At 37.4% G+C, this 25,590-nt stretch overlaps 1 protein-coding gene across 1 annotated transcript; it reads right to left on the bottom strand.

Moving 5' to 3' along the window:
• Positions 1–5,711: 5,711 nt before the first annotated feature.
• On the bottom strand, positions 5,712–6,757 carry LOC149263718 (stress response protein). The gene has a single exon (XM_089426616.1). The coding sequence runs from the start codon at positions 6,588–6,590 to the stop codon at positions 6,141–6,143; it is 450 nt and encodes a 149-aa protein (XP_089282742.1). The 5' UTR covers positions 6,591–6,757; the 3' UTR covers positions 5,712–6,140.
• Positions 6,758–25,590: the final 18,833 nt, after the last annotated feature.

Below are 25,590 nucleotides of genomic sequence, written 5' to 3'. Positions count from 1 at the left end.
GAGCAAAGCAATGCAGGGCACTGATGGCAGAGATAGTACAGTCTTACAGATGGATCAGCGGATGGAGTTCTCCCTAATTGAGAGGGAGTGTTAAAATTGGCAACTAGGGTCAAACTCCATGTGGGTCATATTATTAATGGCAGCTGATATTTTTCTTGGATCCCTCTCATCGAGAGGTATAGGATTGATCTAAAGATCATCCAATTCCGATAAGTATTCATGGAGTTATGAATTTATTTGTGTTATAAGATAATTTGTCAAGGTCGGCCAACAACTAAATAACACCCACATGTGCTCAACGTTTTAGTATGAAAAGAGATGACTTGAGAGTCATTTCACACACACTTCTCTCTTGATTTCTCTCCACTTGTTTTGGGTTTTAGTGTATCAGAGCTAACTGTGAAAATTGAAATAAATTGCTCTAAGCATAGAACATACCTAAAATTAGCATGGTATCAAAGCTCAGGTGAAGACAAAGCCCAAGCAAGAGTGAAAGAGCAATCACCGAAGACAGTTGGGAAAGGACAAAAGGATCAATGGATTCCTCATCCCTCTTCAAATTCATCAAGGTGAAGTCGAAGCAGAGAATATTATCAAAATGGCACAACGGAAGCTTCTGATGGCCTACCTAAAGATCACTTCAATGGGAAGTCCGGATCTAAGGGAGGAAGGAAAGGCAAATGCCTTGTTTGTAATAAGTTCAGCCATTATGCGAAGGAGTGTCCGAATGGTAGGGACACATCACTTGATGATGATAACAATCATTCCAGGGAAATATTCAATGACCGAAGGAATGACAGGTAATGCAAGTCATCAAGGAAATAGCCGACTCTTCAAAGAAAGCAAGGAACCCCAAGTATGAAGAATCATATGTTGTTTCTAATGAGATAAAGAAGTGTTATCTTATATTGGCCCTCGCCTTCAGACTCTTTGGGAATCTGGCTTATTGATTGTAGTGCTTCAGGGCACTTCATCGGATAGATGGGTGCTCTCTCTAATTTCGTAGAGATGGAAACAATCGTGGGATTATACTTGGAGTCCATGCCACCTATCCTGGAAAAGGTGTACGAAATGTTACCCCTCAATTGAATGAGGGTAACTCGATTCATTTACAAGAATCTCTTTTTATGTACCTAATCGCAAGAATAACTTGGTGTCCATTTTGGCAATGAAAGTCAAAGGTTTCAGGGTGGCATTCATCGATAGAAAGGTACATGTTCGAAAATGGAGTTTTTCAAAGATGCTTTTACTCATGGGTTCAAGGTTGGAAATTTTTATCAAATTGTAGGATGGTCCATTGGGGACCATGTCAGTTGACACATCTCATCTATAGCACCGGAGGTCTACTTATTTTGGGGCCCTACCCGATGTGAGTCAAATGGTGACAGGGATACCTGAATTCAAGAAGAGCATGAAGGTACATGTCTGAGATGTATCGAAGGAAAATCTTGCAAGGGGACCATTCCCCTCATGTAGCAGGTCCACAAGTTTGGAACAACCCGAGGGGTTTGAGATTCAGGATCGGGAATCTCATGTATGCAAGTGAAAGAAAGCCCTCTATGGCTTGAAGCAAAACTCTCGGGCTTAGAATGAGAGGATTGATAGCTGTCTGATGAAGCTGAGATTCACTAGGAGTGAAGTCGATCCAAACCATTGCTTAAAGGTTGTGGATGATGGACCTCTCATACCGGCATCTTCTGACAACGACCTCTTTCTGACTGGTACAGACCCTCTCATTTGCAAGCGTACCCACCATCTTAATTGGAGCGGAATAGGTATTCTTGAAATTGGTATTGCACTTGCTTATTGTCCAGTGTAGGAGAATTAGGTAGGGTATCTAGTCGATGCAGTATGGAAACACTTGGGCGGACATAAGTATAGAAACGCGCTCAGTGCCCTGACGACAGAAAGAATAACCCACAATCTCAGCAAATAGGTCAACTGGAGCTCAGCTTACTGCCTGCACGTCACAGCCACGCTGAGTGTCGCGGCCCACCTATCCTAAAGTAAGTTGACTCGTTTCTTTCAAGCAATATATGCAAAGTTAAACTCAACGATCTCAGCTGCTTGAATTATTTTCATAGAAAACTGTTCGACCTGTCTTGATTTCCTTGTTATGTTTGTAGTTTGCACAGATGCCACATCATAATCATTAATTTTTATCTATTCGACACGAATTAAATTTTAAATTGTTGGGCTAGAGTGAAAGTCCTAGGTGACTTTGAAAGATAGCATTGCCTTGGTGGCAGCTTAACCAAACAAGAATGCTTGTGCTAATCATTTGCTCCAGTAGGGGCAATTCGTTCACATAAGTTGCACCACTTGCCATGGCCAACATCTTTAGGTTGGTTGTAATGCTTATTGTGAGTTTAAAGTTTAAACTAAAGCACTCGAGAAAAACAGCTTGGGATGCAATGGCTAATAGCCTAATACCTTGCAGAAAGTAAATATCTTATGAATATATATTCATATTGCAAATACTACAAAATTAAAATAGATGTGGGTATATATTAATTTTTCAGTTTTTAACTTTTTGTATCATTTTTTATTTTTTATTTTTTTGGTCTATTACAGGCTTGCAAGAACCACAAATTAAACCTAAGTCCAATCAGCAATAATGTCGAGGGAGGACTTTGTTTGGGCTTATTGTGACAAGATTCCTGGAGACCCCAGGCTCCTTTGTAAATTTTGCAAAGCGAAATGTAGTGGAGACATTTATAGATTCAAGTACCACCTTGCACAGATACCCGGACATGATATAGGTCTCTGCGACAATGTTGACGAAAATGTCAAACACCAAGATTAGCAATCTTGGCCCTTTATATGTTGAGTCAACATAATGCCAAGAAAGCAAAGCAAAATAAAGAAATAGGAACTCCTGGAGCTGACCATTCTTCTTCCAATACCCCCTTGTCATCTCCTTCTGTTAAATCCTCAATGTCGTTCCCAAGTTTCCTATACATGCCTCCAAGTCCAAGTCAAACTCAAGGCCAAATGAATCCTCCTACAGTTAACCTTGGAGGTGGAAACATAAACAATTTTTTGCTCCCTGCACAAAAACCGGTTCCCAACCTACCTTGAATGGCACTGGTTGGAAAAAAAATATCCATAGTCAGGCAAGGAAGGCCATTCCTAACTTTTGGTACTATTCTGACATACTTTTCCACTGTGCCAGAAGTCCTTATTGCCAAGCTATGACTGATGTAGTTGTTGTTGTAGGTCCAGGTTTCAAAGCCCCTTCATCAGAGAGCCTTAGGACAGATTTGTTGTTAGAGAGTGTTGAAGATGCCATGCTTGTGCTATCTAAGTTTCATTCATCATGGGTATAAACAGGGTGCACCATCATGAGTGATGGATGGACAGATCAGAGGAATAGAACTTTAATAAATTTCCTTGTATCTTATCCAGCAGGCACAATGTTTCTCAAATCAGTGAATGCCTCAGACAAGGTTAAGACTGCCCAACTTATTTGTGAAATGATGGAGGAAGTCGTTCAAGAAGTGGGAAAAGAACATGCTGTACAAATTGTCACTGACAATGTAGCTAATTATATGGTTGCTGGTAGACGTTTTGAGATTAGGCACCCCACTATTTTTTGGACCTCTTGTGTTGCCCATTGCATAGATTTAATGCTTGAGGACACTGGTAAGCTTCATTGGATACATAAGGTTGTGGAGAAGGCAAAATCCATAACCAAATACCTGTACAACCACACTATTGTCCTAAACACCATGAGAAAATACACTGAAGGTAAAGAAATTGTTCGACCTGCAGTGACTAGATTTGCAACAAATTTCATATCTTTGCAATCTGTGGTTGAGCAAAAGATAAATCTGAAGAGGATGTTCTTGGGACCTGAGTGGATGGCATCTAAACATTCCAAGGCCCTTGAAGGCATTGAAATTGTTGCACTTGTGTTTAATGACAATTTCTGGAAAGATGTCGAAGAGATTATTGCTGTGACAGAGTCCCTTGTTAGAGTTCTTAGGTACTTCAAGTCTTTTAACTTTTTCATTTTTAAAATTTCATTTCAAGCTTCTTTTTATTTTCAAAGTTTCATATTTTATTAAATTTGAAAGCTTGAACATTCAAGATGGTTGATGGTGACAAACCCACTATGGTTTACATTTATGAGGTGATGGATCTCGCAAAGGAGGCCATCGAAAGAAGATTATGGGGATGAGGAGGCAAAGTATCTGCCTCTTTGGGACATTATTAACACACATTGGGATAGGCAATTGCATTCCCCCTTACATGTTGTTGGGTACTTCTTAAACTCACAGTATTTTTATTATAAAAGCAAATTTAATGAGGATGGGGAGGTTGGAAAAGGACTTATGACATGCATTGAAAGGTGCTTCCTTGATCCAGAATTTCAAAGTCGTGTCTTTGCCCAACTACAAGATTATAGGACGCAGGCTAAATTATTTGCCTATAACAGTGCTATGTGAGAAAGGACTAAGATGTTTGAAGGTTTGAAGGCTTCATCAATTCATTAAATTTGTTTAAACTTTATTTTGTATGTTAAATGTTTTATTAAAATTTGTTGTCTTTTTAAGTTTTTACTATTTAATATTTAGTACTTACTACTCACGAACCCTTGCCACTTGCTAGGTCTTTGGTGGCAAAACTTTGGTAGTGATACGCCAAATTTGAGGGGTTTCGCCATTCAAATCTTAAACCAATCATGCAGTGCTTTAGGTTGTGAGCGCAACTGGAGCATGTTTGAGAAAATACATTCTAAGAAGCGCAACCGATTAACACAAAAGCGCTTAAATGGCCTTGCATTTGTCCATTACAATCTACGACTTCGCAACAAGAAAATACTAGGTGAGAGCCTGAATTTGAAGGTTTCATAATATGATTTGCACTTTAAAGTTTAAACTTCAAAGTTCAAGCTTTAATTCACATTTCAATGTCTCATGATAATGACAAGTTTGGATCATTCACCAATCGACCTTGAAGAGATAGATCTGCAAATTACAAATGCAGTGGATTGGATCCAATTAGAGGAGGCTCCTCTTTTAAGCCTACATGACTTGGAGAACTTTGAGAGTCAAGCAAGCGAAGGAGTGGGAGGAATCGCTTCTAGTTCTCACTCTTGGAGTCTTAGACTCTTAGTTACTAAGTTTTTAACTTCCAACCATACAGAATTCCTAGACAACAATTTTGTTTAAGAAAAGAAACATAAAAATTGATGGCTTGAAATAAGTCATAGTACAGCATAGGAGATGACTTAATTATACGCATATAAACAAAGGCTTTGTCAATGCTTAAATGATTTCGTATATTCTGTTGAATGATACGATTGGGAATGTAAAACTGCAGAGTGAAATTATCTGAAGCATTTCGAAAACAAATAACAGTATTGAAGTTTAAAAACATGAACAAGCAGGTACACTAATACTGTGTATTTCACATCTCTTGCAGCTCTTGGCACATACTAAATTTTGCAGAGTAACAGCTTAAATCACGAGATGTATTGTTACTGCAAACGCAGTACACATTCTCCTGGGTACCACAATTTTAACAGAGAGAAAAGATGTACAAATGTATTCAATTCAATAAAAACGGACATAATGCAAAGGCACTTCTCTAGAGCTTCGTGCAAAAATTCTATTTGAGAGCTCACCAAGGAGAAAATGCCACTTAATCAAATCCCTGATCGATGAAGGAAAGGTAAAAATAAATTGCATATCCTTTGAAACGAATGACACAACTCCATATTAAATTACAGTTTTAATCTCGATCAGGAAAATACCCAGAACAGTTACAAAGAACGCTTAAAGTTCAATACTCCGATATCAGACAATTGAGTTTCCCCAATTCTTGCTGTATAACTGAAAATTAAACATGGTTTTAAAAATAATTTTATGTCTTCCAAACAAGAAGACTATTTGTCAATTTGATGCCATAGATCCCCGTCGCCAAAAAAGTACAGAAAGCAAACCATCTATTTACTCTCTACTTCTCAGGCGTAAAACTCTGCCTCAACCCTTAAAACCCTAAACCTAATTCACTGTTCGCATGACATAAATCCTAACCCCTAAAAAATCGGCTTTATGAGAGAACATACACCAGCATTCAAAGAATCATAAAGTACCTCTCATGGGAGAGCTAAGCTGGCGCTCACATGATTCCTAGAAGCAACAGTCGCAGTCAAATGGACAAAGTGATGAGCCGCCGGCATCCTTCTTGTTGAAGCCTAGCTCCTCCGCCGAATAAACAGTAAAGCCATCATTGGTTTTCCTTCGAGGCCGTGGTGGAGGATCCCGCCACTCTTTTCCATCGAGCTTCTTCGTCTTTTTCTTCTTTTTTATGCTGTCGTTAACCTCGCTCGAAGCCTTCGCGGCGGGTTCGTTATCATCTTTGTACCTGTCTGGCGACACGCTTTTAGCTGGTTTCGAACCCTTCACATCCCGGATTTTGGCCTTCTTGGTTTTGGCGAATATTTCATCGATTTCATTTAGGGTTTCTTCTCTGGTCTTTGGTTTTTCTGCAGATTTTACTGTCTCTGTCTCTTTCATGGTGGCGGTGCCCAGTGCCTCGGCATCTGCTACAACTCCGCTCTGTTTTCGTTTTTTCGCCATGTCCGGTGTTCTACTCTCCCAACACAGTAAACGCTACGGAGTGGAGCACAATGGACTTTCCAGTAAACGCTACGAAGTGGATCACAATGGACTTTCTCACCTTCAGAGTTTTCTTAGATATTTGTCGTGAACTTTCGTGTAGTGTTGGGTTTCGCATTTTTATCGATGGAGCCCTGGGTTGAACTTATTTATGTCGATACGTCTGTTGTTTATTTCCTAATAGGTTTTTCACAATTTTAATTTAAGTATTAATAATTTTAATTTAAGTATATATAAGTGGAATAATTTGAAATATATTTAAAATATTAAATAAATCTATATATTTAAAAGTATATTTTTATTAAATATATTTAAAATATTAAATAAATTTATATTTTTAATAGTATAAATTGCTATTTTATTAAAATATTGTTATTATTAAATCTAAAGAAAATTAAAAATTAAATTGAAGCTTAAAAAATTGCTTACCCGTATGTCTCATTTTCTAGTCATAATGTAAACTCGCACTTGATTTTTATGTTTGAATGTCACCTGTTAGCATAATGAGTTTTATTCTATTATTTTGCTTTAGTTGTCGTTGGGTTGGGGTTTCTAACGTTTGTTGAAAATTGCGCTTTCCAAAATTGTTGAAACAACCCTTTAAGAATGTACGGAGATAACTGCAATGTATAAACAGTGGCATACACATCAAATGCACGAACTACAGCGCAATCATCATTACACAATAAGAGGAAAACTAGACGAACCAATCAAACCTTCAATAAATAAAATTAATATATTAGAAGAAAAAAATTGTTTTATAAAGTAAACTTTATGTATTTTAGTTCAATCTTAGGTCAAAAGGTGGTGCAAAGGTGGACAATGGTGAGGACCATAATGTTGATGGTACATTGCAAGTCAGAAATGGAGAGATCTCAAATTCAAATTTACTTAGGCTTCAATGTTGGCCATAGGAATGTGCCTTCTCTTGCACGCATTCATTTTGTTGAATAATTTTTTTTTGTTTTACAATCAAAGTTGAATTTAGGCAAAGGCGTCCTTTAATATGGGTTGTCCATAAATGAATTGTTCTCATTTTTATTTTATCTATCAATGAAACAATATCAAACAAAAGTTTAGAGAGAAGAAAGTTCTACCCTTGACACGCATTGAACAGGAGTGGATATAAGTGAAGTGGAGCAATTGCTTCCAAGTGTCAAGCATTCCATTATTGAATGTATATGTTTTAGTTGTCTATGCAACAACAAACATGACATTCAGTACCATGGCATCACAATTTGAATTTCAGTTTCATTGCTCTCATAAACGTGGGATGCATTCAAATCACCACTGAGAAACACAATCAACGTCCTTCTTCTCTCTCTCGGCTTTTCATCCCTTTGCTACTTAGAAACGTTCTCGTTGAAGGTAAAAGATGAGGGGTGACTAGACACCAAACAAATTTCATCGACTATGGAAGAAAATAATCAGAGTTGTGACAAAGAGCGCATTTACATGGATAGAAGACTAGTAAAAGGCTTTGCTCACAGTCTGCAAGAGCCTCTGCTAGTGGTGGATGGGGATCAATCAAATCGACCCATAAGTAATATAATTACCAGAGATATAGAGATTGAATTTGGTCATGGTGGAGAAGGATACATCCCTAATGGCAATGGCAATGCAATGTTAAAGACAAGTAGACTTAAAATTCCATGGAGAGGATAGTATGCAAAAGGCATTATTTATAGTGGTCTCAATGAAATCGTCACTTGCTTCTCCCTCGTTTCTTCCATTTCCACTTAACATTTATCATCAAGTATTTATTCCATTTTCTCAAATTCAATATTGGTATCTATATGGGGTTTAGCCATTGATTGTCGTGTTTGGTTTTTATGGACTGTAGTGGATGTGTTGGTAGTAAGGTTTGTGAATCTAGTGGAGGATGGGATATCCATGGGATTTGGTGGTCGTGTTATGTAATTATATCTCCATGTGCACTCCGCCCATCCATGATATCATCTCAAACAAACTTGAGATTGAATTTGTGAACAATTCATTTCTTAGTTTTTCCAAATTTCCATATAGATTCTTATGCTCAACTATTGTCTTCAATAACTGACAACAAGAATGTTGATGCCCATGGCTCTCAATGGTTACAAGATATGTGAATGCAATCTCCATCATTTATATTGATTCTTGTAGGAAAATATGAATTACTATCTAATATTTTCAAGTTATGTGTTATGAACTCACAAGGAGCTAAGAGGGTTATTGTTACACTTAGGTTGTGGTGGTTGGAGATAGATTATTCTGACCTAGCATTAAGCTTGTCGTACTACGTAGCAGAGGTACAAAAGGGATCTATGATTTGTAATGAGAAGAATGCTTGTTCATCCATCCCTTCCATTGCTCTCGACTATGAAAAATCTGCTAGATATCGAGCTCAAGAGAGGACGACGAACGAGTCAATGAACGGCAAGACAATGAAATATAAGCAAGAGAACATGAGGTAGCTAGTGTGATGACGAAAGAAATGAACTTTTCTACAATCGTCTCAAAGAATGGAAGATGGTCGAAGCATGATGTGGTTTCATTCAAGGAATGGAGTTCCATAATATCTATTGAAAATAACCGATAAGGACTACACAGAACAGGGAACGCATTGATTGGTGTGACTAGAGAAGAGTTAGAGGGGTGTGAGGATTTGAGAAATTGTTTAATCTCGATAGAGAAAGTTTGGAGGGTGTGTTCATCGTAGTAGAAGGACGAGGTTTCGCAGCCCAATGGGTGATGGGGAGCTCAGATTTATGAGAAACACTAACGTGTGTGGTTGGGAATGTTTTGGCAGGGAAGCAGATGCTTCTAGGGCCTATGACCAAGCAACTCTCAAAATATGAGAATGGGAGGCCATAACCAATTTCAATATTGTGGGAAGCCATAATCAAGAAGACAAATTCATGAGGGAGTACAACAAGGAAGAAATCATGCAGATGCTCCAGAAGCACATTTATGACAAAGAGACGATAATGACAGTAGCTTAGTTAACCACGGACAACATAGAGGCGTTGGGCGAGGTTGAGTGTGGTCTGGTAAGCGTATGTCAAGAAAACAAAAAGCACCTTTTCGATAAGGTCGTCACACCTAACACGTGGGAAAATTGAATCGCCTGGTGATTCTAATGCAACACATAAAGAAGTATTTCCCCACTATTCCCCATGGACATCAATTCCAACGAGAATTGAATACTCCTAAATTTTGCAAATAACACAGGGAAAGTTTGGAGATTCTACTACTCTTACTGAAACAACAACCAAAGTTGCGTGTTAATTAAGGGGTGGATTTAGTTGTGAAGGAAAAGAATCTAGAAGCCGAGGAAGATGTTTCCATGTGTCTTATTTTTAATTAGAGGGAAGCATATGAAAATGACACTGCGATTGGTTGGGATGAACAGTGTCTACCTAATCCAACCTCATAGAGAAACACCTTCGGTGTAATTATGTGGATAGGTGTGTTTATTTCATAATGGAGGTTTGATCCGAATTAGATCCTTGAAAATTATCAGAGTTTCTATGACTGTTTCAAATGAGCTATCAGGAAAGACCTCTGGACAGTGGTAGTTTGTAGCCATCACGGAACAACGAGGACCCTTGGTCAAAGCGCACTGACTGTTAGCCCATGGAGACCGCGCAGTGGCGCAAACTAGCAAATAGGGAGTCCAGATCTGAAAACAGAGGTCGTTTCTGATCGCGGGATAAAAACCTCTGAGAAGGAAAAGCCCCGGCACCTGGTCATGTGAAAAGCAGGTAAAACCGTGCAGAAATACCTGAAACGTTAGAAAGTGGGTCCCGCGCCCAAAAACCGGCGGGACATTGTAAGCCCCTCAAGCAGTGAGTGGGTTTGGCAGAGGACCAAGCGATGCCATCCACTGAATGACGCGTGTCTAGCGGATGAGAGAGAAAACTGCTCTCATCGCAGGGTAATGGTCGAGCAACTCACCCATGCAATAAAAGCGATGACCGTAGGATCTAGAGGCCCCAGATAAACAATGGAGATTACACCCGATGGGAGACCGAATTTGACGGAAGAATAAGCTGAGGCATATGAAATTTGGGGTCCGACATGACCGCTGAGCTGGTGGATGAATCATTTCACAAAATAACTGAAATAACGACCGTTCGAGGAAGAGCTGGTGCTCAATTCGTGAGGGGACAAGTGGCCACCTCTCTGTGAAATGTTACACAGTGGCGATGACACAGAAGCAGGGAATTCCAGCGGACGGATGCAGGCGATCCGAAGAGTCGAAAGAGGAAGCGAACAGTCACGAGACTGATTGGCTTTAAGCCATGAACAGACAAAGAGCAGAAGGGAGACAGAAGAGAGAGTGAAGCAAGAAGCAGAGAACAGAGAAGTTGAGCTGACCTGCAGAGCTAAGGCAGCATCGAGCAGACAGAACCGAGAAGGCTTGAGAGGTTCAAGCAATCCCTATGAGGATATCGGTCGGGAACTGAGTACCAAATTGGACTCATCCCATTAAGACCAATTGAGGTCGAGACTTGGTAAGGGGGAGTCTGTGTACTCTAGTGTCTTGGGGAATCCAAGTACCACCCTACTGAGCATCATCTATTACAGGAGACTCAAATTGAGCTCCTCGTTGTAAAAACTCTGCTTAAAGACACAATAGAAAAGGCCACCACTAAAAGTTGGACCAGGAGCCATAGCCCAGGAGGATTGGGTGAACTCCTTATTAAATTGTTGTGTTTTTCATTTGCTTGTTGTGTTTCTCTTACTAGTTTCCAATGCCTGTGTATTTCGCAATCTTATCGATCCATTGCTTAAAATAACATAGGCATATCCCAGCGCATGAGTCTGTAATACCTTCATTAATTTCATGAGGTCACCTAGGGGTGATTTCAGATCAAGTGGTATCAGAGCTATAGGTTGTTAAGGTTAGACAAGCTTGTGCTGGATTTAGCTGTTGAATGCTAACTAGATCGAAGCTCAAATTAGGAAAAGGAGAGTTGGTCGAAACTAATCCTGAAATTAGAAGAGTCTATCCTCAGAAGACAATGTTGGAGGAAGATTCTATGGGGCCAGACCCTCAATTTATAGATAGTTTCCTGGCCATAAGGTCCATGGTAGAGGAAATGTATAAGGACTTTAGAAAACATAAAGATGAAGATTCATCAGGCTCCAAACAAGATAAGGGAGATGAAGAGTCTCTCCTCCATGACCACTCAAAAGGCAAGGGGAGAGAAGAAAGCTTTCTCACACCTCCTAATAGCCCTGAACATAAAAAGAAGACATCTTTGATTAAACTATATGTTAAATTTGATTTACCAATATATGATGGAGAGCTGAATGCAAAAAAGATGGACAATTGGATTAGACAAATTGATGTTTATTGCAGAGTGCAGAGTATTGATTCAGATAAGAGCAAGATTTAGCTGGCCAGCCTACGCCTTGGAGGTACTGCCTTGGTTTGGTGGGAAGGCAGGACCCAAGCTGACATGAAAAGACATGGTAAGACTCTTTCTGTTTGGAGTGAATTTGTTTATGCAATCAAAAAGTAGTTCTATCCACTGGCCTACATGCAGCAAGCCATGATGAGCTAGCAAACTCTTCGGCAATTGAAAGGGTAAAGTGTACAAGGTTACACCCAAGAATTTAGGAAGAGAGCTTTGATTCTAGGAATCTCATTAGACTCACTTGAGACTCTGTTGAAGTACATCGGTGGTCTACACAACTACATGAGGCACACTATCATCATGTTTAATCCCACCAGTATAGATGAGGTATCTGTTCAAGCTACGCATCTAGAAGCTAGAGGAAAGAATGGGAACCCAGAAGTTTAGGGATCATCCCAACCCACTACAAGCAAGAATAAGGAGAAAAGAAAACAGAAATGGAAAGCAACGAAGGCCAACACTGCACAGAAAAGCAAATCTTCATGCACTCACTATAAGAAGGATGGGCATGATGATGAGCACTGTTGGATTCTGCATCCGGAGCTAAGACCTAAGAAGTTCGAGGGCAAGAAGAAGAAGAATGCTGCAGCTATTCAAAAATATTTGGGGTCGGACTCAGGAGATGAAACAACCATTGCAACCACGGCTATAAAAGGTAAGAATTCTGAAGCATCTACTAGTAATTCTACACAATCTACTATTGATGAAGAAAATGAGGAAAAAAGACATGAGCTTTTCGATATTCAAGTTATTTCCAAACATCAAAAGATTGATAATTTGTTTAATAGTGGCTTACAAGTAAATTTAATTTCTGAAGCAATTGTAAAGAAGTTGGGATTACTGACTACACCTCACAAGAAACCATACCCATTAGGATGGTTAAGTGATAAAGCACAACTACAAGTGACTAGACAATGCAAATTCAAGTTTTCTTTTGGGTCAGCATTTGTAGATGAGGTTGAGTTAGACATAATTCCGTTGGATATATGTGGAATTGTTTTAGGAAGTCCTTACTTGTATGACAAAAAAGATATTTTCTATAGAGCCGAGAACAAGTATCTACTCGTTAAAGATGGAATCAAATACTTTGTAAGAGCTCATAAGCTCAAGAATAATTACACTCTCATAAACTCAGGGCAGATGAAACGAATTATAAATTCATGCAAACAATTTTTACTGATGGTTGTAAAGGAAAAGAAACCTGATAAAACCAATGTATTTGAGGGCTGTGATGCTAAACAACAAGCTAATTTAGAAAAGGTTGTTTCAGAGTATGATATCTTGTTTCAAGAACCTAAAGGTCTGCCACCCAAGAAGGAAATAGTGCATGATATTAATTTGCAGCAAGATGCTCCATTACCTAACATTGGAATGTACAGGTTGTCCATTTTAGAGAATGCATAAATCAAGAAGCGGGTGCAGGAGTTGCTTGAGAAGGGGTTCATCAGACCTAGCACATCACCACGTGGATCTCCAATCGTTTTGGTGAGAAAGAAAGATGCCTTGTGGAGAATGAGCATTGATTACCGAGCACTGAATAAGATAACAATAAAAAATCGTTATCCCCTTCCGTGCATAGATGATCTATTAGATCAATTAAAAGAAGTTTATTTTTCCAAGTTAGACTTGCATAGTGGATATCATCAGGTAAGAGTTGTAGAACAAGATGCATGGAAGACTGCTTTCAAAACAAAGCAGGGATTGTATGAGTGGCTGGTTATGCCTTTTGGCTTAACTAATTCTCCTGCTACTTTCATGAGAATAATGAATGATGTACTCAGAACTTTTCTTGATGGTTTTGTTATTGTGTATCTGGATGACATTATGATATTTAGCAAAACGTGGGAAGAACATTTAAAGCATGTTAAGCAGACATTAGATGTTTTGAAAAGAGAAAAACTTTATGTTAAACTCTCAAAATGTGAATTTGGCAAAACATCCTTGAATTATTTGGGACATATAGTAGGGGGTGGTGAATTGAAGATAGATCCCTCTAAGGTGGCAGTCATTGTAAACTGGCCTAAACCCAAATCTGCTACAGAAGTTAGGAGCTTCTTAGGAGCAGCACAATATTGGAGAAAGTTCATTTCTAACTTTTCCTTAATTGCAGCTCCCTTACATGCTTTAACAGGATTGAACAAGGTGTTTCAGTGGGGAGGCAAATAGCAGAAAGCCTTCGACACCTTGAAAGAAAATATTAGTACAACACCAGTACTAGCACTGCCAGATCTTCAAAGACCATTTGAGATCCAAACGGATGCCAGTGACTATGCCATGGGAGCAGTGTTGATACAACATGGTAAACCCATATGTTATCATTCTGAGACATTTAATTTTGTAGTAGTTAACTATCCCACATATGATAAAGAATTGTATGCATTAGTACAGAGTGTGAAAAAGTGGGAACATTACTTAATGGGAAAAGAAACAGTTATACATACTGATTGACCACTTCAATATCTACACTCGCAAACTAAGTTGCAGCAATCAAGACACTATAGATGGATGGGTTTTCTACAACAGTTTCATTTAATCATCAAATATAAAAAGGACATACATAATAAAGTTGCAGATATGTTATCTAGACCCATTATAAATGCATCTACTATACTTAAGCATAATTTTGTGTTACATGAGAGCTAAATTGAACAATATGCTCAAGATATAGATTTTAAAGATGTATATACAACTTTAAGTCAAGGCAAACGAGTAGAAGAATTGGATTATCATATTAAGGACCGACTCTTATATCATTGTGGGAAGCTATGAATTCCACAAACTGAAAGAGTAAAGATAATTCGAGAAGCACACACTTCTCTAATATCAGGTCACTTTGGGGTTGCACAGCTGCAAAGATTTTGTTATTGGCAAAAAATGAACAAGACAATTTCTAGATATGTAAGAGGGTGTACTATGTGTGCTAAAAGCAAGCCCATCAATAGAAAACTAAGCTTGTACACTCCATTACCAAGTCCTTCTCATCCTTGGGAAAGTGTTTCCATGGACTTTGTTGGAGGACTGCCTAAATCTAGGAAAGGTCATGATTATCTATATGTTGTTGTGGATAGGTTCAGCAAAATGTGTATTTTTATACCTTGTAATAAACAGATTACAGCTGAACAAACTGCAAAACTGTTCTTTTAACATGTACGGGTTCATTTTGGATTACCCACTTCCATTATATCTGATCGAGACACCTGATTTGTGGGAAATTTTTGGTCAAGCCTGTGGGAACTAATGGACACCAAACTGGAGAAAAGTACAACTTTCCATCCACAAACCGATGGCCAGAGAGAAGTGGTCAACAGGACAGTGATCCAGTTGCTTAGGGGATATTGCAGTAAGCATCCTAAGCTTTGGGATGAACATTTGTGTTATGTGCAACATGCTTACAACCGAACCAAACATTCTTCTACACAGAGATCTCCTTTTGAGACCTGTTTTGGTTTCACACCAAGGTCTCCCTTGGATTTTGTCTTTGGTAAGGACACCACAGTTGAGGGACACAACAATGTGGACAAAGCAACTAGGTTCATTGAACAAATCCAAGAGATCCATCAGGCAGTATAGGAACAACTGGAAAAGAGCCAGGCCAAATACAAGGCAAGGCATGACAAGCATCGGATGGAGCATAGTTTTGAAGTTGGTGATCAAGTCTGGCAATATATCAACAAGGACAGGATGTAAGGTGAAGGTAAAAAGCTGAAACTAATAAGGTATGGACCTTTCAGTATCCTTGAGAAAATTGGTGAGAATGCTTTTCGCCTTGATTTTCCAACTTATATGCACATCTACTAAGTCGTCAATGCAGATAGCTTGAGATTGTTTGAACCTTCACTAATTGAGGATCCCAAAGAGTAGAGTCAATTGCCTTCTATTTATGACCTACTGCCTGAATATCTTAATGAATTGCAGGAAGACGCAGTTCTGGATAGGAAGGTGAGAACGATGGGCAGGGGAGATGTTGAGTACCTCAGAATTGGGCTCAAGGGTTCAAAGCCAAGCAGTGCAAAATGGATAGAGATTGGACAGGTGAGAAAGTTGTATCCTCACTTAATCGATGCTTGAAAACCAACTTTTGGTGGTCCAAAAGCTTTTTTCAGTGGGAAGGCCGTGTCTAAATTGGATCCTTGAAAATTATCAGAGTTGCTATGACTGTTTCAAATGAGCTATCAGGAAAGACCTTTGGATAGTGGCAGTTTGTAGCTAGCACGGACCAACGAGGACCCTCGGTCAAAGCACGCTGACCGTTGGTCCATGGAGACTGCGCAATGGCGCAAACTAGCAAATAGGGAGTCAAGATCCGAAAACAGAGGTTGTTTAAAACCTTAGAGAAAGAAAAGCCCTGGCACCTGGTCATGTGAAAAACAGGTAAAACCATGCGGAAATACCCAAAACATTAGAAGGCGGGTCTCGTGCCCAAAAACCAGCAGGATATCGCAAGCCCCTCAAGCGGTAAGCGGGTTTGGCAGAAGACCAAGCGATGCCATACACTGAATGACGCGTGTTCGGCAGATGAGAGAGAATACTGCTCTCATCGCAAGGTAACGGTCGAGCAACTCACCCATGCGATAAAAGCGATGACCGTAGGATTAAGAGGCCCTAGATCAATGGCAGAGATTGCACCCGATGGAGACCGGATTTGAACGAAATCTAGTTTCTAGTGGATCATTTTCAAGTTAGAAGGTCAAAACAGTGACACATGGAACTCCATACAAGTTAGCTCTACTGAACTAGTCGATAATAATGTCATTGTGGGAGATTGGGCATAACTCTTTCTTGAAGAATCCAATCTTGGTTTGACTTGTGGGATTGGAAAGAAGACTCAGAGGGATATGACAAGATGCAAGTCCAAACCTTGGAGATCTAAAATCATAGATATAGAATAGTTTCAATATTGAGCTCTTAAAAAGAAAGAAAAAAAGAGTGTATTTTTTTAAATTTTGCATAACTTTTGTTTGAAAGATCAGTTTGAAGTGATTCAAAGGACATAGAGAAACATAGATATCATTGTTTGATTCCAAAACGTCTCAAAACAAAAAAGTGGACACACTTGGTAAGAAATCAAAAATCGCTTGTATGACGCATGAAGAAGAGGAAGAAATGTAGCATGATATATTAAAATTACGAGATCAAGTGCAACAAATTTCACTGTCACAAAAAGTTACAAAAAATGAAATGGAAGCAATGATGAATGTTAATATGGATGGTTTAAAAGGGAGCATGGATGCTTTAGAATACAAAATGGAAGGTTTGAAGGATGGTTTAAAAGCATAAATGGAAGGTTTGACAAAATTACTACAAGAAATGCTTCCTAATGGTGACAATGTATTCCATGAAACTCATGATGAGAACAAAAGGAATATTAACCATGATTTTAGCGACTCTAACTTTGGGTTAAAGACCTACCACATTCTAAAGATCGATATGAGGATTTTTGAGGGCAAGGATCTGGTGACATGTATACTACAAATGGGGCAATATTTTAATCTACGTGATGTGCAACTGTCACAAAAGGTACATATTGCATCTTCATATTTAGAACCCAATTAGTTTGTATGGTATGGATGGATGTGTTCTCATAAACCACTTGTCACTTGATAAATTTGTACGGAGGAAATGATAACAATTTATGAAGATACAAAGAGCAACACATTCTTTAGCCAATTGATAAATCTCAAACAAAAGGGTTCAATGGCGGAGCACATTGAAGACTTCCAAAAATTGAATATTAGGGTAGCTAATATTATAGAGGAGCATGGAATTGATGTCTTCATAGGGCCTTTAAAGGATAACATCCAACATGAGGTTTGCCTTTGGGAACTTGATTTATTGGAAAAGGCATTCTGTGTGGCAAGAAAAGTTGAAAGCAAAATTATGGCAACAAGGAAGCCTACTGCTCACAACTAAAAAGATAGAAGTGTTGTTTTTCCTTGTCTTCCATAACCTACAAGTTTGACACCACAACAATTAGAGGAAAAAAGAGCAAAAGGGTTTTGTTACAGTTGTGACGTTAAATATACTAAAGGTCATAAGTGTGTTGAGAATAAAATATTCTACATAGATTTTGAAGAGGAGGAAGAAAATGAACAAGAAACATCAAAAGAGGAGGATATACACTAGGAACCAACCCTATAGAAAGAAGAAATGAATCCGAATGTATCTTCTAATGCATTTGGCAGGAATTATCACTCCTCAAACTCTCAAGATAGAAGGATATATCAAGAAGAAAAAGGTAATAGTTCTGATTGATTCTGGTAGTACCCATAATTTTATTCATTATAAGATAACCAAAGAATTGAATTGCTTCCTATATCCAGCACCAGAGTGTCAAGTGACGGTTGCAAATAGAGGAACTATAAATTGCTTTGGAAAGTGCAATAATATCAAGCTAACCACGAGGAAATATGTATTGAATAGTCCAATTCTTTCCATTCCAATAGGTTGTGTTGATGTTGTACTAATAGTCCAATGGTTACAATATTTGGGGACGATAGATTTTAATTTTCAAGATTTTTCTTGAATTTTTTTTGGGAAGGAAAGGAAGTTGAATTAAGGGGGATCGCAAGGAAACGATGAAAGATAATCAACTCTAATGGCATGAAAATGCTTCTGAAGAAAGAATAATGGAGTGTAATTACACAATTATGCTCACAAGAGGTTCAAACATCGAAATAATCTATTTATCCAAATCTTCAAAAAGTCTTGGACAACCATTGTAAGGTATTTGAGACTCCCAAAGGCCTCCCAACTATTTGTGATCAAGATCATGCTATTCATTCGATTCTAGGAAGTGTTCCTCCAAACATCAAACCTTACAGATATCCCTATGCCCAAAAGAGTGAAATTGAACGTATGGTTGTGTTGAAGGCTCAAAATTCTCTACCTACAACACTATAAGGGAGACCATCCAGTCCGGACCTTAAAGCAACTCCTTTTTCGTTTGGAATGGTGGTTCTCACTGGTTAAACTAGGTCCAATTACCTTCTCTCTATCTCCAATGGCTTAAAATATGACTTTCATCTACCAATAGAGAAGAGACATCAGATCAACTCTCTTGCTGATCATTTGGGGCTCAACCAAGCCACAACTAAAGTTTGCCTCTTTGGGAATAGGACTTCTAGAAATATAGAATTAAATCTAAATGCAAAATTATCCTAAACTACAAGCAAAAGGAAAAGTATCTTAATCCTATCTCAATTAGACACATATAGATCTAACCCAACCGAGAGCATAATATTTAAATGATTGAGATTTAAATATGTATGGCTTATAATTAATGTCAAGCTAACGAAGTAGTTCAATTAACTAACATTATGAATGTCGGAACACATTTTGTTCAAAGATTTAGTAACATAAATAATTAATACTCATCATTTAGGAAGCAGTTCACAAAATGATGTTGATTATCAAATCAGTAAATCGAATGATTAAACAATAATATAAGGAAATAGTTCACATAACATTACTGTTTTTTAAGACAAAATTCAAAGGTTAATTTCTAAATAAGTAGTTACTCAAAAATCAGAGTTCAACACATACAACCAGAGATAAACAACAGATAATTGCAATAAATCACTCACATAGACAATAATGCACACATATGACTCAAAATCACAAGTCTCTGCTATTATAAAATGAAAATAGTGTTAAAAAATAGTATTTTAAATACTAATTTATTGAAATTGTTTCTCGAGCTCTGATCTCCAATAACGCTTTACAATGCTTGAACCTTTGTTGTTAAAACTAGAGTTGCAATAGTGCAAGCTTTGCTCTCCATAAATAATTCAGAATGCAAAAGGAAAATCCTCAATAATCTCCGAGATATGGGATTTTCTCTCCTCTCACCTACAACTCTAAATCCTCATTACAATAGTGCTTTTAAGAATTCCATAATTGTAGAGAAGAGAAGCCCCTTAATACATTCTACAATCTACTATTTATAATTTTACAGAAGTATTTTTTAATAGGAAAGTTGTTGAAGAGTAGTTTTGCTCAATCAATTTTCATTGACCCAAAATCCTAATATTCTATTGTTGGAGCATTCTCATTGATTGAAATCTTCATCTCCTTATCTCTTTAAACTATTTCCCTGCAAAAAACCAATCAAAATTTAATTAAATTGCAAATTAAAATCAAAATACTAAATATGGAATATAAATATATCCAATTAGAACTCAATTACATAATTAAATAAAATAAATATGATTTTTTTAGTGATGCATGTGAAGATTTAATTGGTCAGGGAGAACATAGACGAATGGATCTGCACTCAGTAGAAATTGTGGGCAAATGAAAATGCAGAAAATTAAACTTAGAAAATTAGTTTTGTTTAAAAATTCGAAGCTTGATCTTTTACTGAATTTTAGACCCGTTAAATGATCAAATTTCGTTATAAAATCATGTCAGAAATATTCTTCATGTTTTTGTCTATCCAACGAGCTGTCCTGGGCCTCATTTGGCCAAGTAAAACTCAACTTACGAGCTTCTAAAATTGAGGAGTCAAAATTGGGAGAATTTTGAAAAATCTATTGTGTAAACTAAAAATAGAGAAATTTTAATTAAAAATGTATCTTTAGATTAAACTCATTAATTCTAATTAACTATTAATTAACTAAATATATACAATTAATTTTAATTTAATTACATTAATCATTTATTACATATTCACCACTTTAATTATAGTAAATAATATATATATATATATATATATATATATATATATATAATTTGTTTAAATGAATTCATCATTCATTACCATTCATTTAAACAAACTCATGACTTGAAGACTATTGATACAAAAAAGAAGGAGAAAGTCAGTCGGTTATCACATGTCGGAGAAAATGCCCTATTGGAGTTTTTAAAATGTGCACACTAATATTTTGCCGATATCGGAAGCTTCGATATGGAGCGTGATGTGGAGGTATAAGGTGGAGGGTGAGGTAAGGATGACGGGAGTGGATGGAGCGAGAGTTATAAGGAGTTTGAAAACTTTATAATAAAATCAAATAGCCACCGTATACAAATCTATCGGCGATCGGAGAAATTAATATTGCAAGTTTTATTATGAGCACAAAAACTACGATATGCGATATTGCGATATCACAAGTTTTAAATCGTGTCAGGAGTTTTATTTTAGGGTTTTCAAATTGGGATTTTTATTTTGGGATTTTGGAAAGGAAGAGGTGATGTGAAGTGGGGCCCACATGGAATTAAAAATTCTACAAAATGAACTACAACCACTTTGCAATTTCGAGATTTCGGGTTTAGTAATTTCTTTTAAAATAAGAAATTGGAATAAATTACCAAGATCCCGAAAAACACGTTTTTTAACTGTTTTACAATTTTGCTGGGTCATTTTGTAGGACCGTTAGTGAAAAATGAAAAAAAATAGTAAAAATTAATTACAGAGTAATATTCACAATGAATGACTATTTTAATTGCGAAAAATTAAAAGATTATATGTTTTGTATGTATTTTTTTAACTCAGGTGGCAAAATGATCAAACTTCAAAGGAGTGTTATTTACAAACCAGATAACCAAATGAGCCGAAACAAGTATCGATGGAAATGTTGTTAAAAGGCGAATTCAATGAAACAATCAAAATAGAAATCCGATGAAAACGAAAAAAATGGCAAAATTGTAGGATAATTAATTTAATGAAAATCATAAAAAGTGTTTTAGCAAAAAATTAATGAAAATGGTCCCCATTATTTGAAGTAAACAAGTGAAAAATGAGGGGTGTTGGGTTTTCCCTACAACAATGGCGACACACTGGGAAGAACCAGTTATCTCTGATTAAAGATAATGAACTTTAATTTACCCAAAAGTTAAAAATAATGGAGTTCATGAAATCGTCTAACAATAAAACATTTCCATAGGTCCCACATAAATAGATTAAGCAATATGAGTTTGTAAAGATAAGTACTCAAAGAAGATTTGAGTAAAAGTCATGAATCCAAATTTGGGAAAATTTTATTTTAAAATTACCTTGTATGAGCAATAAAAGAAGGTACAGATAGGAGTTTTTGATAAAACATATATCCATTGTTATGATTGGTCTATGACAGTGCTCTGTTGCCTGCAAGCCTAAACAGTACCTCGATGAAGTTGTCTTTTATGCCATACAAGCCTAGCCCCATTGTCAGTGAGCATCCATAGCCCCAACAGGTTTACTTGTATTTCCCATGCTTTCTCTTTTAATAACCCTTTTGATAAGCACATGTTGCAAGCTTTTAGTTTCTAATGTATTTGAGTGAAAGAGGTGGGATGGTAGTAGAGACTTATTTTTAATGAACATAATACTTTTATAGTGTTGACTTCAAATTCTTTCCCTGCGACTATCAATCAGAGGTTTTTTATAAAGTGGAGGTGTGGGAGGGATCCATCGAGTTAAACTCAAATCAGTTCTTTCTTTGAAAAATCAAACTATATCACTTAGTAAGGATGTATGTTCCTCCATGAAAAAAATTAAAGCAAGATGGTTTTATGGTTCCATAAAGATATGCATTTAATGGTAAATGAAATTTATTGAAAAAGATAGAGTTAAAATATTTTCCATGTATGCCAACCACTGTTGGGTGAGAAAAAGGCCTCTCACATAAATCATGGCGGAGTCACCAAAATCAAAACAAAACCGAAAGCAAAAGGAAAAGAATTCCAAAAATAAATCAGTAAATAAAAATGAAAAATGAAGAAAGCAAAAGGCAAAAGAAAAAATTCAAATTTAAAAGATAAACTCCAAGAAGACTACTTATATGAAAGTCTCAACAAAAGAAGTAAAAGAAGATAATCATGTGAACGTTGCTTCTTTGTTGAGAAATTTTTTATTTTTTATTTTTTATTTTAACTTGCAGAGTTATAAGAAATGAGACTCTCAAAATGTAGAGGGTGAATAGCAGTGATGATATATAATATGATAAATGAGAAGTCTCTGTTTGCTGCAAATTTTCTTGTTTCAAAGAAAAACCTGCATAAAAGCATCTTAACCATTTTCTGACAAAAGTAATGCTTAAGAAACAAATTAAAGGTTCAGAAACTCCCCAATTTAGCTGATTTAATGAAGATCATTACTGCTTCTCCGAAAAAATTCAAAGCAAACCAAACAAAGGAGAATGAACTCCAAATCTGATCTGGTAGAGGCATGAAAAAGAATCATGAAGACGTATTATGAGCCTCATTATTGAGTAATTATATGGGCGTTAATTGGCCTTAATTCACCTCCTAGCTTAGTCAAACCAACTATTCTCACAACTTATTGCATACTTTTGATTATATTTTGTTTATGAAATGAATTAGAGTTGGATATTTGGCGTTGTGGTCTAATGTGCATGTAATGTTGGAATAAGGGATGAATGCAAGGAACTATGGCAAAGATAAAGGATAAAAGGATAAATGCAAGGAACTATGGCAAATACCTTGGGTAAAACTAGAATGGGACAAGGGAGAATAACTATAGGAGGTAAATCCTCTTCATTTACTACCCCTCCATTTAGATATTCCACCATCAACTCAGAGTGCACACAAGCATCACTTTGAAGACTAGAAGACAGCCGAGCATGTGAAAAGGACATAAAACAATTTATCTTAAGTTGGGATCCAAGCCTCCCTAATGGGAAGGAAGTCGTTAGAGACTTCAGATGTATAAATAGAGAGGCTTAGGACCTCATTAGGATTCAGACTTCTATTGTAAAACTCTGTTTTATTTCTGAGCTACAAAGACTTGTGACAGTTTGCTCTGTAATCCATGGTTTTTCTAATAAGAATGAGTTATGTTTAAGCCAGCTCTAAGTTAACTTCGAGGGCTGAAGCTATTGGGTTAGGGCCTGACCCAAGAAACCACAGCTCCTCTTTACTGTACTATTATGCTAGCATAGATTTCTGTTCTGTTTATTTGCTTAAGTAGTTTCATGGTTTTCTGTTCATTTGCTTAAGTAACCTTATGGTTTTCACTGTTTATTTGCTTGAGTAGTTTCACTTTCATTACATCAATATAGCATAGATCATGCATGGTTTTCCTGTTCATCTTCTTCAATAGTTGCATTTGCTGTAGTTTATTTTCATTTATGCATTCTTTCAGTTCACAGGTTAGTTAGAGGAAAAAGATCACTATTAAGTTGTGCGCAGGTGTCTCAGCCTCATCTCCTCCCTCAGGGACCATGACTTGAGGAAGAGACCCTTCAACAACCCCAAAAACACAGTCTCTGGTTCTCGCATGTGCTATGAAGTTTGTTGTTTAATGCAGTTACTTGTTCACCCGCACTGGTTTTTTCTGTCATTTCCATTTGAAACCGCCTCCAGCACGTTCCTCATACATTGTTTCCTCGTCGTTCGATCACCAATAAACCTTCACAATCACCGTCTGATTCACTATTTTCTCCAATTGTTGCCTTGCGTAGAGTCTTCCGCTCACTTTATGAACTTTAAGTCCCCACCATCGATCTGCCTCACTTGATCCGATGACCATCCAATCACCTCCACACATTTAAGTGCTTTAAACCCCCATTGTCGATTTGCCTTGCTTGATTCGACGGCTGTTGCTTCAGCCGATCACCAACTAGCTTGGCTGATCTCCATCATTGATTAGCCCCGCCCGATCCAATGGCTATCGCGCAATCTCGCGCGGATTAGTGCACGAACGTTATCCGCCGGATAGCACGTGAGAAAAGTGGTTTTATCGTGCTACGTGTCGCGTAGTAAGGCTAATCGCATGAAATTTCCAAATACTGCTTACAGCCTGAAGGGCATGCAAGAAACTACTTACCGCCCTAGAAACCCGCTCCCTCATTTCCGCATGTTTCTTTCCCCGTCATATGATCTCTGTTGTCCATCTCTTGACCTCACTTGCGTGATAAGACCTTAGTCGTTCATTTCTCCTATTAGCCTCGTTCGTCCATCCATTCACTTAAGCCTTCACGATAAGATCTCCGCCATTCATCCTGTTAGTTAACCCTGTTCACTCATCTACCTATGTAACCTCCCGTGATCCAATCTCCGTCGTTCATTTGCCTTTCAATCGACCGATCCAATGGTTCTTATGCACTGTCGCTCCCTCATGTCCTCCTTTCACTGATTTCGACCTCCGATTGTTTTTTTGTGGTGTCAACCTTATAGGTTGTGGAATACTAGGGGCAACTGCACTTCCGTCTTTATAGTTGTGAGTGGTATGCTTCCTGGTTGCCATAATTTTGCTTTCCATTTTTCTTGCTAACCTGAATGCCTTCTCTAATGAATCAGGTTCCCAAAGTCGAACATCATGTTGGATATTATCCTTTAAAGACCCTATGAACACATCAATCCTATGCTCCTCTGGAATATCTTTTACCCTTATGTTCAATTTTTGGAACTCCTCAATGTGCTCCATTATTGAACCCTTTTGTTTGAGACTTATCAATTGGCTAAAAAAAGTGTTGCTTTTTGTATCCTCATAATGTGGTATCAATTCTTCCGTAAAAATTGCCAAAGAGATAAATTGTTTACGAGAGCAAAGCCATTGATACCATACAAACTGATTTGGTTCCAAATATAAAGTTGTCATATGTACCTTTTGTGTGTTT

This window comes from Pinus tabuliformis, chromosome 6 (assembly GCF_031772625.1).
Source record: "Pinus tabuliformis cultivar Carrire ecotype Pingquan chromosome 6, CPIR1, whole genome shotgun sequence".
NCBI lineage: Eukaryota > Viridiplantae > Streptophyta > Pinopsida > Pinales > Pinaceae > Pinus > Pinus tabuliformis.
Note: the sequence above shows the minus strand (reverse complement) of the source record. Positions and strands in the feature narration are given on the sequence as shown.